Source organism: Morone saxatilis, unplaced genomic scaffold (assembly GCF_004916995.1).
Source record: "Morone saxatilis isolate NCDOM2014 unplaced genomic scaffold, NCSU_SB_2.0 Contig6, whole genome shotgun sequence".
NCBI lineage: Eukaryota > Metazoa > Chordata > Actinopteri > Moronidae > Morone > Morone saxatilis.
This window is the reverse complement of record NW_023340206.1, coordinates 10,592,859-10,604,833: the sequence shown is the minus strand read 5'-3', so window position 1 is coordinate 10,604,833 and position 11,975 is coordinate 10,592,859. Positions and strand designations below refer to the sequence as shown.

The following is an 11,975-nucleotide window of genomic DNA, read 5'->3' as shown; positions in this document are numbered from 1 at the left end:
TCACTTCTATGAGTAACCTCTTTTATATCTTTTATTTATATATATATATATATATATATATATATATATATATATATATTTATATATATTAACTATAGCAGCTTTAAATTTACAGTTTTTAATTAATTTTAAAACAAATGGGATGTTCCCAAGCTCGGACTTTGCTGCAGGACGTCCGGTTTAAAAAACGTTGAAAAACTAGCACTTCTTTCCATAGAATGTTGAGTTATTATAAAAGGACTAACTCCAGCTAATCTAAATTCACACTGGATATGGTGCTGTATTACAGGAGATAAGTCATTACGACCTTTGAGATGGATCACTGAGGCAATTTCTCAAATATCCCACTGAGTGACAAACATGCTGCACTCCATTCAGCAGCAGTTACACCCTCTCCTTCCCCACACTGAATTACTTACTACAATGTAAGTTTGTCACACTGCAATGATAACAATCATCAGCCCGTCTCAAAAATTGTTTGATGCATATATTTTTTCACTTCCTTAGCTGCTCAGGCATTGTAAAATATCACCCGGTTGCACATCAATCACCTGACTAGACCGTCAACATGTTGTTCACAGCCGCTGCTATTTCCCCACAGTAATGGCAAGTCTGGCAGTGAGGAGAATTATTTGGCGAAGGAATTGAGTTGTCAATCACATCAGGAAATCACAACTGTAAAATGTGTTAATGCTCTGTTGCACTGGTTGATTTGTGATGGTTAGTGACAGCTTTTTGTAAGCTACTTGAAAAAACTATATTGGCTGAGGTAAACACTGGCAAATATGAAACTCAGTGGCTCAAAACAGACAACATGAACTTTTGGCACAGTGAAAGTGAAAAGAAAAGAAAAAGGAAAGTTGGTAAAAAAAAATAAAAAAATAAAAATAAAGGAAATGGGATTTATTTTTGTAAAATATAAAAAAAAACCTGATAAAAACATGCAATAAAACATTATTAGCTTTGGATTTAGCTGTTTTTGGTGAAATGTTCCTTTAAGACCAACAGTAATACATATGCTTACCTATCATGTGGTCTTGGCAAGCTGTGTCTGTGATGCGTCCCTCCTCATTTTCAGCCCTCAGGTTGATCTTCTGAGTCATTATAAGAGTCTATGACATTAACAAACAGTGCATATTGGTGATAAAAAACCATAATACATAAAATATACAATGCTATACAGTATAAGTGTTTTAGAATCCAAATGTGCCATTCTTTGTATAAGTTGTTAGATTATATAACATCTTTTTATAAAGCTCAAGGTAATGAGAAGGATCAGTTATAGTGCCTACAGATTCATATATTTTATGACGTATGAAAAAAAGCAAGGCAACTATTTTACTTTCTTGCTTTATTTTAATTGGGTTATTAAAAAAAGAGTGGTTTTAGGGTGGTTCAAAAGCAGGAGCTTTTAGGTCATAAAGTGTCCCTCTTTTGTTGTATTTCTGTGGGGAGAAGATAGACAGAAAGCTTGGTGGATGGTATTAAATGGCCCCTTTGTCAAACTGAGTGCCTGTGATAAGGGGCTCCTCCATGTTATCAAAATTCAACATCATCTGGATTAAATTTCCTACATTATGCAGTGAGACTCTCTTTTTGTAACTCTCTTCCTCCATTTAGCCTGCTTTTTTTTTCATTACTTTTTTTCAAGCTCTCTAAAGCACTCAGCCTCTCCATCATTTTTTCGTCTTTTTGACTGACAGATAATAAAGAATAAATCCACAAGGTCAGAATTTCTGACCTTAGCTTACAAAGCGCGCTGATATGATTTAAAAAATGGAGCAGCTGAGAGGAGCCTAATTTAAGTTTGTATTACATGCATGGCCTGATGGCTGTCTCTGTGTGGATACAGTTTAAAAATCTTCAGCCTTGTGGAAACAACAACAACATCGGCCTGGGATAATGAAAAAGTAGGCGATGAATTGTAGGCTGAGTCAGAACACAATGTGAATCAATAGCGAGCCTTCAGGGGATATGAAGCTGAAGAGGCGGCGGGCTTGTGGATGTGTTTGTGAACATGCAGAAGTGTGAAAACCTGTGGGAACGTGCATGTATGCGTGTGTGCCAACAGCCTGTCTAAACAAGCAGAGCTCGACACAGCTCGCTGTAATAAAGTCAGTGAAGTTCTACTATGGTGGCATGTTTGCTCACTTACAGCAGTATCTGGACAGATCTCTATATCTCCCTTCATTTCACTGTGTTTCTTGGGTGTGGAGATCCCAGGCGGCGATGCAGCCACAGAGTTGCCCTTCACAGCAGTCCTGCGAGGAAACAAGATTTGATCTGTTTTTATGTCTGTGTGCCGAGCTCTTCCTTTATCAACCTGCCCGGTAGAAAGTGAGCCTGCTGATAAATTGCATTGACCTGCTTTTTTGCTTCACAAATGCACACGCAAACATATGTGTACATGCACAGAAATACACACACAGAAATCCCATCAAATGCTTAACAACCTTTATGAAGTGCTCCCTCTCAAGTGATTGTCTGCAGTTAGTCTGGATAAAAATCTGTCAGCTGTGATTTGAAGTGGCAAATCAATGAAGTGTGAGGTATGGAATGTGGAGCTTTCCTGCCTTAAAGATTCTTTACCTTGAGTGTGCTGACTATGTGTCTGGATGCTGGTCCAAGAATGCTCACTGGAATGGAGTCATAACTCAAATAAATGGCACAAACAGACAGCTGCTGTTTGTGCCATTTATTTATCAGTTTATCTGAACAAACATGTTTAAGGCAATGATGGCTCATGTTTAATTTAATAGAACAAGCAATTTGTTTTAGTGTCAATTCACTTGATAGAAAGACAACTCTGAGATGGCTCAGTGACAGGACGTAATCAGCATAGCATCCGATCAATTAAAGATAATTCATTCTTGATGACAAAGATGTTGTTTCACCCACCTGCCAAGAAGCTCTTTCACAAACTGGTCTTTGCCGATAAAGGCTGTCGTACACTGGATCTGGCTGGCAATCTGACCCATCTGATTGTTGCAATGGTCCATGATGGAGCTCAGCTTGTTGTTCATCTCAGACAGATTCTGCACTTCCTGACTGTCTTTCTGCTGGTTATCATTTTTCTTCTTGTCCTTCTTCTTGTCAGACTTCATCTGTTTGCCTCCAAGCACAGATCCAATCTTCAACTCTTTCTTTTCCTCTTTTCCCTTGGGGGAGTCTGCTTTCTTACCACTCAGCGCTGGAAGTTTACTCTTGCGGAGGCCGAACCAGTTTGCCAGAGAGGGGCCCGTTTTCTGTTTGGCCTCATTTGCAGCAACCTTCACCTGTTCTTGACACTTCTGTAGATTCTCTTCGATTCCCATCATGACCTTCTCTTCAATAGTGCAGACTGTTGGGCTGATTTTTTTCTCCTCCATATCTGGGGCTTTGTTTGGCGAATCTGTCTGGGTTTTGACTTCCCTGCTAAAGTCTGGTTCATCAGGGGTTGTTGCTATGCCTCCTGTCTCTCGCGCTGGATTTTCTGAACTGTTGACACAAGAGGACGGAGGCTGAAACTGTGGATGAGAGGCGACTTTCGCTGGCTTACGAATGTTCAAACCAATCCTATCACTGATGGGTAAGCTACGCACCTCTTTTTGCAAAGGTGAGGTTATTGCCTCCCCCTTCACTGTGCCCTGTGAGCCATCACCTTTGCAACCTGAGTTAGAAGTTCTCTCAGGGAGGACATTGTGACTATTTGACCATGTGATGTCCCCATAGTGGCTAAGCCTAGTCCTGGGGGAATGGACAGGGCTCTCAGCTAACCCAACACTGGGTACCTCCAAGGAACTCTGTCTTGACAAAGAGTTTCCCCTTTCACCTGAGTTGGTGATGATCTGAGTTCGTATTTTTCCCGGTGCTTCTAGAGCATTGATGTTGGGTTTCTCCATGTAGTTGGTGCTAAAACTCTGGCTACGGGCTTTGGCCCCATTCATCCCCAAGGCCGGCTTTAGATGAGGTTTGGTAGTAACTGATATGGATCTAGAGAAAAGTTGACTACTCCTTTTCCCTTTATCACAAACGTCCCCCTCCTCTGGCAACACAGCAGCGTGTACTTCCCCTTCCAGTAACCTACATGGGACCTCACCTTTACCCTCTGAAAGGGACATATTGGGTGGTGAATCAATACTGTACACTGGCTGCAAGCTGTCACACTGGGTAGAAGCATTTGAAGTCACAGTCTCCTTGGAGACTGAGTTGATATGATCTTTCTCATGCTTGCCTGGTATAGAGGGACTATTTTTATGACTGGGGGGAGATTTTAAAAATGCTTTAAACCCCATTGGGATGCGGGTCTTTGAACCTTTTTCTGCTGGGTTAGGGGAAATCAAGACTGAATTGGGTGGGCTGACTACAGCTTTACCATTTTGTGGTTCTGTTTTACCTTGAGGGGTGTCCTGAAGTGATACAGGTAAACTAATAGAGGTCTTCTGCACTGTCTGATGGACATTTTCATGGTTCAATCCTCTTTTACTTGCAAATGAGTTCTGAAGTGAGGACCCTCTGAGGGCACTGTATGGAGGAGGGACATTCTTTGAGCTTTTAGGTGCATTTTCAGTTTCTGGAGCACACCCTGAGTTTGCAGAAGGGAGGTAGTCTTTCGTGGTCATCCTCTTGGAAGTGCCTTTAGTAGGTGTCTGAGTTGTGGCAGGGGACTTTTGAAGGTGCTGACTGGTTTTGTCAACCAGTTTCTGAGGTGCAAGTGCAGTCCCGTAGCCTGCATCTAAGTCTAAACAGTCTTTATCCTTGATGGGTAGCGTAGTTTGCATATTTGGTAAAAGTGAGGTGTGGTAACTTGGGGGAGGGCCCCTCACAGTGGTTGGTGTGGATGGTTGAGCCACCCATGTTTTATGTGCTTGAGGCGACCCTTCGTAATTTGGTCTGATCAGTAAGGAGGTGGTGCGGCCAGGGGGAGGGGGAGGAGAAGGGGACCTGAGTTTATTTTTGCTGGTTTCACAGTGTTTGTCTCTGGTTGGCTGTTCACCATTGTCAGCATACTCCAGGTGCCTCCTTGAGAGGTGTGGGGAACTGGAGGAGCCCTTATGCCATTCCGGCCGGCTGGAGAGCTTGGAGTTTCCCGACTTTGGGCTCTGTGAGCAGGTTCCTGGTGTCTTGATGAACCTGGACATTTTGACTGTAGGAGAGGAGGGGGATTTCTCCTGACCAGAGGGTCCTGAGTTTCCACTATTACTTGGTTCTGTGAGGGAGCCCTTAGACAATCTCAGTGGAGATCCTGAAGGTTTGTTACGACCAGGTATCTTTGAACCACTTGACTTGGGACCAGCAGAATCGTTTAAGGGAGGGATGGAATGGCCTTTATTAGATCGGCTGCTTGGTGGTTTGATTAGTTTCCGCTGTGGAGTCAACTGCATTGACAGCCTCTCTGCACTGCCCTCCCTGCTATTGCTTGTTTTGTTAGTCCTAATTTGATATTCAGATAGCTTCTCTGGGGATTCAAGAACAGTGTAGTTTCTTGTATTTCCTGATTTTTGCCCTGTTGACTTCTGTTTGGGCACTAGTTCTGTGTAATTGGCAACTACCTTGCTACCTTGAGTGTCATTTCGAGGCCCAGCACCTGCTACGACCTTCTGAGCACAAAGTTCAATAGGTTCTCCTTCTGCATCAAATATTGCCAAAATGCTCTCCTCAGAATGAGTACACTTTGCCCCTTTGGGCTCTTTAATTAAACTGAAAGGCCTGGGCCTCCCATCTGCAGACTGAGTGCGTCCCTGGTCTCTACGCAGCCACTGTTGTGTGAGCAGCTTGGCAGCATCTCTTGACAGTCTCTTGGAGTCCCTCTCAGCTTGCTCTGGGGGATGGCTAAAGGACATTTGCATGTCACTGGACTCAGAGTTGAGTTCCTCAGGATCATCCACATCAGTGAGGTGATTAGGACCCTCTGGGTCAGAAGGGTTGAAGTGCAGCTTGGATGGTTTAGTAAAAGCTGATGTCCGCCTTCCCTCAGGAAGAAAACTGTTAATGAAACTCATGAGTTTCTCAGGACGCTCTTTTGAGTCATAGCCAGAGGTGTGTTTCATAGCCGCAGGACGTGAGCTACTGTCACCTCCACCTCCACTGTCCTGTAGCCCCTCCAAGCTACACAAACTGTCTGAGATGCTGTGGGAGAGCCTCTTACAGTAAAACCAGTTGTCCTTGGTGGGGATGTTATCTCCACGACTGGAATGTGCCAATTCATCATCAGCATCATCAGAATCATAAGAGAACTTCTTGCCCCCAACAGCTAAAGTTCTACCCACATGCGTAGGCTTGGACACCCCTTTACTGCTATTCTTGATACCCAGGGAGTAGATGCCCTCATTGGAGTTCATGCAGTCTTTGTAGCCTGACTTGGAGACCTTGGATGAAGCAGAAGAGCTCCTGTGTTTCCTCCTCTGGAGCTTTCTCAGTCCCTCTAGTATGTGGCTCTCCTTGCGCCTTGTGGGCTGTTGTTCCTCCAGGGGGGCGCATATATTACTTGGGGCTGACGAACCCAAGCTCAGCCTCTTCTCCCAGGTCAGAGATGACTACAAGGAAAAAAGAAAGAGTGGGTCAACCTCACACAAATGATATTATAGTTGACGTATGCAATGTACATTTTGTTTCATAATCATAATCATCTTAAAACTGTTTTCACTTGAATATTAAAAGTGAAAAACACACCTTATGTGCGTGCCAAATGAAAAACTTGAATAAGTCACATTTCCTTTGTGAATGAAGAAGCACAGTTCACCATGATGCCCTTATAGAGGCTACAACCACATGTTTAATTTTATACTGCTGACAAAGCACACATTTTATATTTCTTGAGTCATGTTAGCACACATTCTTCTTTTAAGGACCAGTAAGTAGGATTTAGTGTCACCTAACTGTGTTGTAGATTGAAAACAACAGAATACCACTTGCCTTCCAAGCATGTACAGTGGTTCGTGAACAACGCAAAGGGCCCTACCTGTAACTAGTGGAACTAGTGGTTGTTTTGTCTGCTCTGTGCTACTGTAGAAACAAGCCGGTTCAACATGGTAGACAAAGATGAGGGATGGGGTCTCAGAAGAAAGACAAAAAGAATATCTCATCTCTTAGTGTCATAAAAGCAGTATAAGGCGGTTTACCATTTTCCCACAGGAGCGTCCATCATTCCAGGTGTATGAGCCACTGGAGAATTCACTGCAAGCACTTGACAGGGACAACTCACTGCTGCTACAGCTGCTGCGTGGGTATACAGGCGCTGGCGCTGTCAGACTCAGCTGGCTCAAACACTTGGCCACAGGGAGACCTGCCTTTCCATTTAACTGAACCTCCTTTGAGAGAGAGAAAAGAGACATGACATTATAGTGGAATAACTTGTATAACATCATTTATACTGTTATGTACAGGTTTCTGAGGTGGGAAAAATGTGTAAACTAGCTTTCTGGAGAGACTGGGATAAAGAATAAGACAATCGTGGTGTCAAGGTGTTTAGCTGTGCATGGTTAACTGTCACATAATGAAGATCACGAATACCTGCTACTTCTAAGTCATAAGTCAAGTACTCTAAGTACTCTTCTTCTAATCTTAAGTATAACCTAAATGTGTATAGTTTTTTTATCTTATTTGGCGACTATGCATCAGAAGTATTTCACGTGTTAGTTGTTGGGTAGTGTTGCATATCTAATTGCTATCTTACTGTTAATTTTGTGATGAAAGAGATTTAACAAAGACTTGACAGACTAATCAAATATTCTGGGAAAGTTTCCTAAAATGCTAACGTACTGCTGCGCTTTTCAAACTTCATTTAGAAATATCAATCAGATTTTCATGTGCAGTCATCACAACACAGCAGCTGTTTCTCCAATTAGCATCTCACTGCAGAGAACCTGACATGCAAAGTATATATCTTTTACAATATTATTTCATGCAAGATAGGAAATAATATATATTCATGTCACAATTCATATTGGTCTAATCTCATTTAAGTGTCACTTGTGTGTATCACCTAACGCAGCCTATTTAAGGAGATGTGGTACTTGGCCCTTATTATTTCATTTTTTCCCTCTTCTTTCACCCTCGAACACACATTACAGTTTATCAGGTGGCATTCTCAGAGGGGTAAAAGGGTAAAAAAACCTAATTTTCAGTCCTTAATGCATAATACATAAGATGACTAATGTACCACAGTGTCCTATGGAGTCAGTTTTACTGACTGCGAGTCTCAATCGATGGTTTTCTGGTAATATGACAAGGATTTATTCCTCTTATTGCCGAGTGATACTGCCAGCTCTTCCTGCTGAGAGCAGAGGAGGGGTCATGACTTCAGATAGTTAGCTCTGTATTTTAATATCCTGTAATGATTTCTTGAGAGGGGTGGGGGTGCAGTTATGCTACCTGGACAATTCATATGGCTGAACAAAAAAACTAAACAAAAAAACATTTCCTTCTGCATGTTTCCCATTAATCTTACATTGGAGGGAGAGTCTGTATTCCTGGAAAGCAAGAAAGCCTTGCTTCTCTCTGGCTCCAATAGCAAATCTGCCGCAGATAAATCCATGATCCGAGAGTGGAGTTTCTAAAAGGAAAAATTAAGGACACACTAGAATTAATTTTGACTTTCAATAACTTAAAATGAGCTCTGATCTCACAACAGCAGAATGGTTGGGAGACCTTTCCATTGCAGTTTATCAATACTTTGTACAGCACATAATTTAAATGTCAACTTTAAACACCTTGTCAATATACTACTTATTAAAAATGTAACACTTAAAATATTTTCGAACACTCATTGATGTTTTCCAACATTTCAAAAAGCTGTACAGTATGAGGATGAGCAATATTTTGCCGGTCTTACGAGTGCCCGTCAGATTCCCTCCACTGGCGCCACGCAGAGCCCTGATTCATACTCCTCGCTCAAAGTCATTAATGTCATCGGCCGGAAAAAAGCTAATGTGAATAGGAAATAATTGCATCAGGGAGCAAGGGATTCCTTTGATTTTTTTTTTATTCACACACTAGTCTGCAGTCTCTTCTGTTATTTAACTCTTGTGCTTAAGAGGGAAGGATACAAAACCAAATACATTTCCACGTATTAATCTCAGAACTTAATTACATTTGGTTCCCTGTGCTCAAATGAACTTAAACTGGAAATATGCTGGAACCAAACACTTGATCTTAGGCTGCATTTCCTGCCAAGGGTAAAACTAATGCTCACACAGGGAGTATATGTATATGCGTGTGTGTATTTCTGTGCTCTGATATATTTCAGTCTTAGCTTCTACCATTAAAATGAAATGCACTCATCATACGTGCAGTAGAAAAATATCCATCAAGAAAAAAGCATGTTTTAAAAGTAAAAGTCACCTTCAGCAAATGGAGACCGAGCTTTGAAAACCAAAAATGCCATAAACATCTTAAAATAAAAACTGGTAGATTCCTCCTCAATTTGATTTAATTTCATAAAATTCTTTGCTGACAGTTTGTATTGACTTTTTGTGTGTTGTGAAAGATGTCCTCTGAACATTGTGGTGGTAAAAAAAAACTAAAGAAAACAGCTCCTAATGATAGCAAAACTTAACTGCTTTTTTTGTCTCTTAAGAACAAACAACCTGCATCATGTCGCCTGTGGCCAAAACACAACCATCCTACGTTTTTCTCTTCAACTTTCAGCAAAACATCAAACCAAAGAAAAAAGCTTCTTTTTGTATTAGTGAGAGCTTGTGAATAAGCTTTCAAAGACTGACTTTTCACCTTCAGTGACTAGGTGGTAATGGTGCCATGGAAACAGATCGATGCCCACTGTCAATGCTTTTTCAACACATAAATAAGGAAAAGTATTATTTACTATTTTTAGGATTTATATAACATCAAGTCTTGCATCCCTGCACAGGGTCCTTATATCCTGCTTTGATTTGGTTCAAAGGCAGTTTAATGGTGGAGGATTTTTCCATTTTTGCCTTTTCCAGATCAAAATTGAGTTGTTAAAATGTTTTGAACTAGTGCAACTTTTTTATCTCATAAATGACTGCACCCAAAATGTACTCACACTGTATTAAGATGGATTGGTGTTGTTTTAGTTTTATTAGTTTGGACTAGTAAAAAGTGCCAGATGGCTTCTCATCACAGTTTCAAAGTCATAAAATTGAAATTTGTGCAGCTCTGATGCCGCATCGCCGGGCCTCCCTGCTGTCCACATGGGATGGGAGTGGCTGAAGTGTCACGGGAGGCTCTGATCTTATCGTAGGGTGCTGGATTTCACCTCCTCAGCATCCTCATCAAGCATTCAGTCAATAGTGTCACAGGGTCATGGGGGAAGATAGTTGAAGGAAACGGTAGATGACAAGGCCGTGTGTACACTCTTCTCAGACTTTTTGAGGTTCAAGGCTATGATCAAAGTCAAAATTGTTAAAAACCTATTAATGCCGTAAGACTGTAATATATTAATATCATTATAAAAACATTAGTCTGGAAGTCAGTGGAGAAGTTTTGTGTGTCATACTGAAGAAAAAGTAGAGGCTTCCTGCTTTTGTGCTTTCTTGTTTTTGACTTGACAGTGGTCATATTTCAAGATAATGAATATCAGCCCAGAATAGCAGCAATAGGCAGCTTCTAGACAAATATATCAGTATTGGCACCCGCTGTCAAAAACTCATCGGTTGAACGGTGCTGCAACACACCCACACATACACACACAACAGCAGATAGACAAGCAGTTGGAGAGAAACACACACACGTAAACCCATACACACACCCACGTGCATACATGATGCTCACCGGCATGACCTGATCTATATATTTGACTCATAACAAAGGCTTCTTTCAAAGGATTCTTCAAAAAGGGCATCATCTGTTAAAATGTGTGATTTTTGCACAGAAACTGTTCAGCTGATGGCCAAGGCACCAGCACGTTTGACTATACACACTGCACAATTGCATGAGCAATAATGAGGTCGTGACGTTCATGCCGTGTCCTTGGAGCCCTGAGGTTGCTCAGGAAACACAGAGCATTTGCCCCAGTAATGGGCGACTCAATTGCCTCTTGCCTGTCATATTTGATAAGCAGCATAAGTGGATGGGGCTGCACACCAGTTATTTTCCCTTGCAAATGGTGCACGGTTTAAGCAAAACAACCATCACAATTTATTGTTTTGGTTTTTTAAATGTCAGATTTTTCTGAAATGAATAACTGGCACTTTTAGAATCAAACCAATTCAGATGAAGGCACTGAAGGTGCACAACTGGTGTAGTTGCCATCAAAAGCATTATGGTTCTTTATCAGAGAAACTCAAGATGCCCACTGGGAACTAGAGAACGTTTCATTACTGATAAGCAAAAAGGCCAGAGCTAGATGGGAAACAGTACACTCATATGGGTGATTAAGTCTCCATCTGTCAGTCACCCTTGTTATTTTCATATTTTCATAAGAAATTCTGCTAGGGTGGTTTAGTAAGTGGGATGTGCAAACTGAAAACTGTTAGTAGGTTTTGTTTCAGAAGTGGTGGTGGTGGGGGGCATAATGAAGTAAAAAACAGTGGTACATAATGGTGATATAACTACATTAATAAATACATAAATAAATGCTATGTGAACATCTATATTGTTAATATGTTTTAGTTTCAATTTAGATGTGGTAGGCAGATTTTGTTACCTTTGGACAGAGCCAGGCTAGCTGTTTCCAGTCATTGTGCTAAGCTAAGTTAGCCAGGTTCTGGCAGTAGCTTCATATTTAGTTTAGAAACATGAGAGTGGAATTGATTATCTCCCTATTACTTTAATAAATATGACATTTTTAGGTTTTATGTTGAGTACAGCTGGTTTATTTGTTAGTGTATTGTGGAACTGCACAGTGAAAAAAAAAAGATTTTACCACAGAGATTTATCACATTCAGTTCATGGATAGATGGATAGAACAAAGTTTAAAAAATTCCGAATTACATGCTGTCGGAAGTTCCAGTCCCCCATGACAAAGATAAATATAGATGTTTTTAACAGCTCTCCCACACATTATTGGAGAGCTC

The 11,975-nt window shown here is 41.1% G+C and overlaps 1 protein-coding gene across 2 annotated transcripts in view; it reads right to left on the bottom strand.

The window, feature by feature from the left end:
- LOC118340076 (nck-associated protein 5-like) overlaps positions 1 to 11,975 on the bottom strand; it is a 129,638-nt gene that overhangs the window by 15,647 nt on the left and 102,016 nt on the right. For both annotated transcript variants that reach the window (XM_035677934.1, XM_035677935.1), the window contains 5 exons: positions 8,429 to 8,533; positions 7,101 to 7,289; positions 2,899 to 6,515; positions 2,156 to 2,261; positions 1,025 to 1,112 (listed from right to left, as the gene is read on the bottom strand). In XM_035677934.1, the coding sequence (XP_035533827.1) occupies positions 1,025 to 1,112; positions 2,156 to 2,261; positions 2,899 to 6,515; positions 7,101 to 7,289; positions 8,429 to 8,533 (4,105 nt within the window). The remainder of the gene's footprint in view (positions 1 to 1,024; positions 1,113 to 2,155; positions 2,262 to 2,898; positions 6,516 to 7,100; positions 7,290 to 8,428; positions 8,534 to 11,975) is intronic.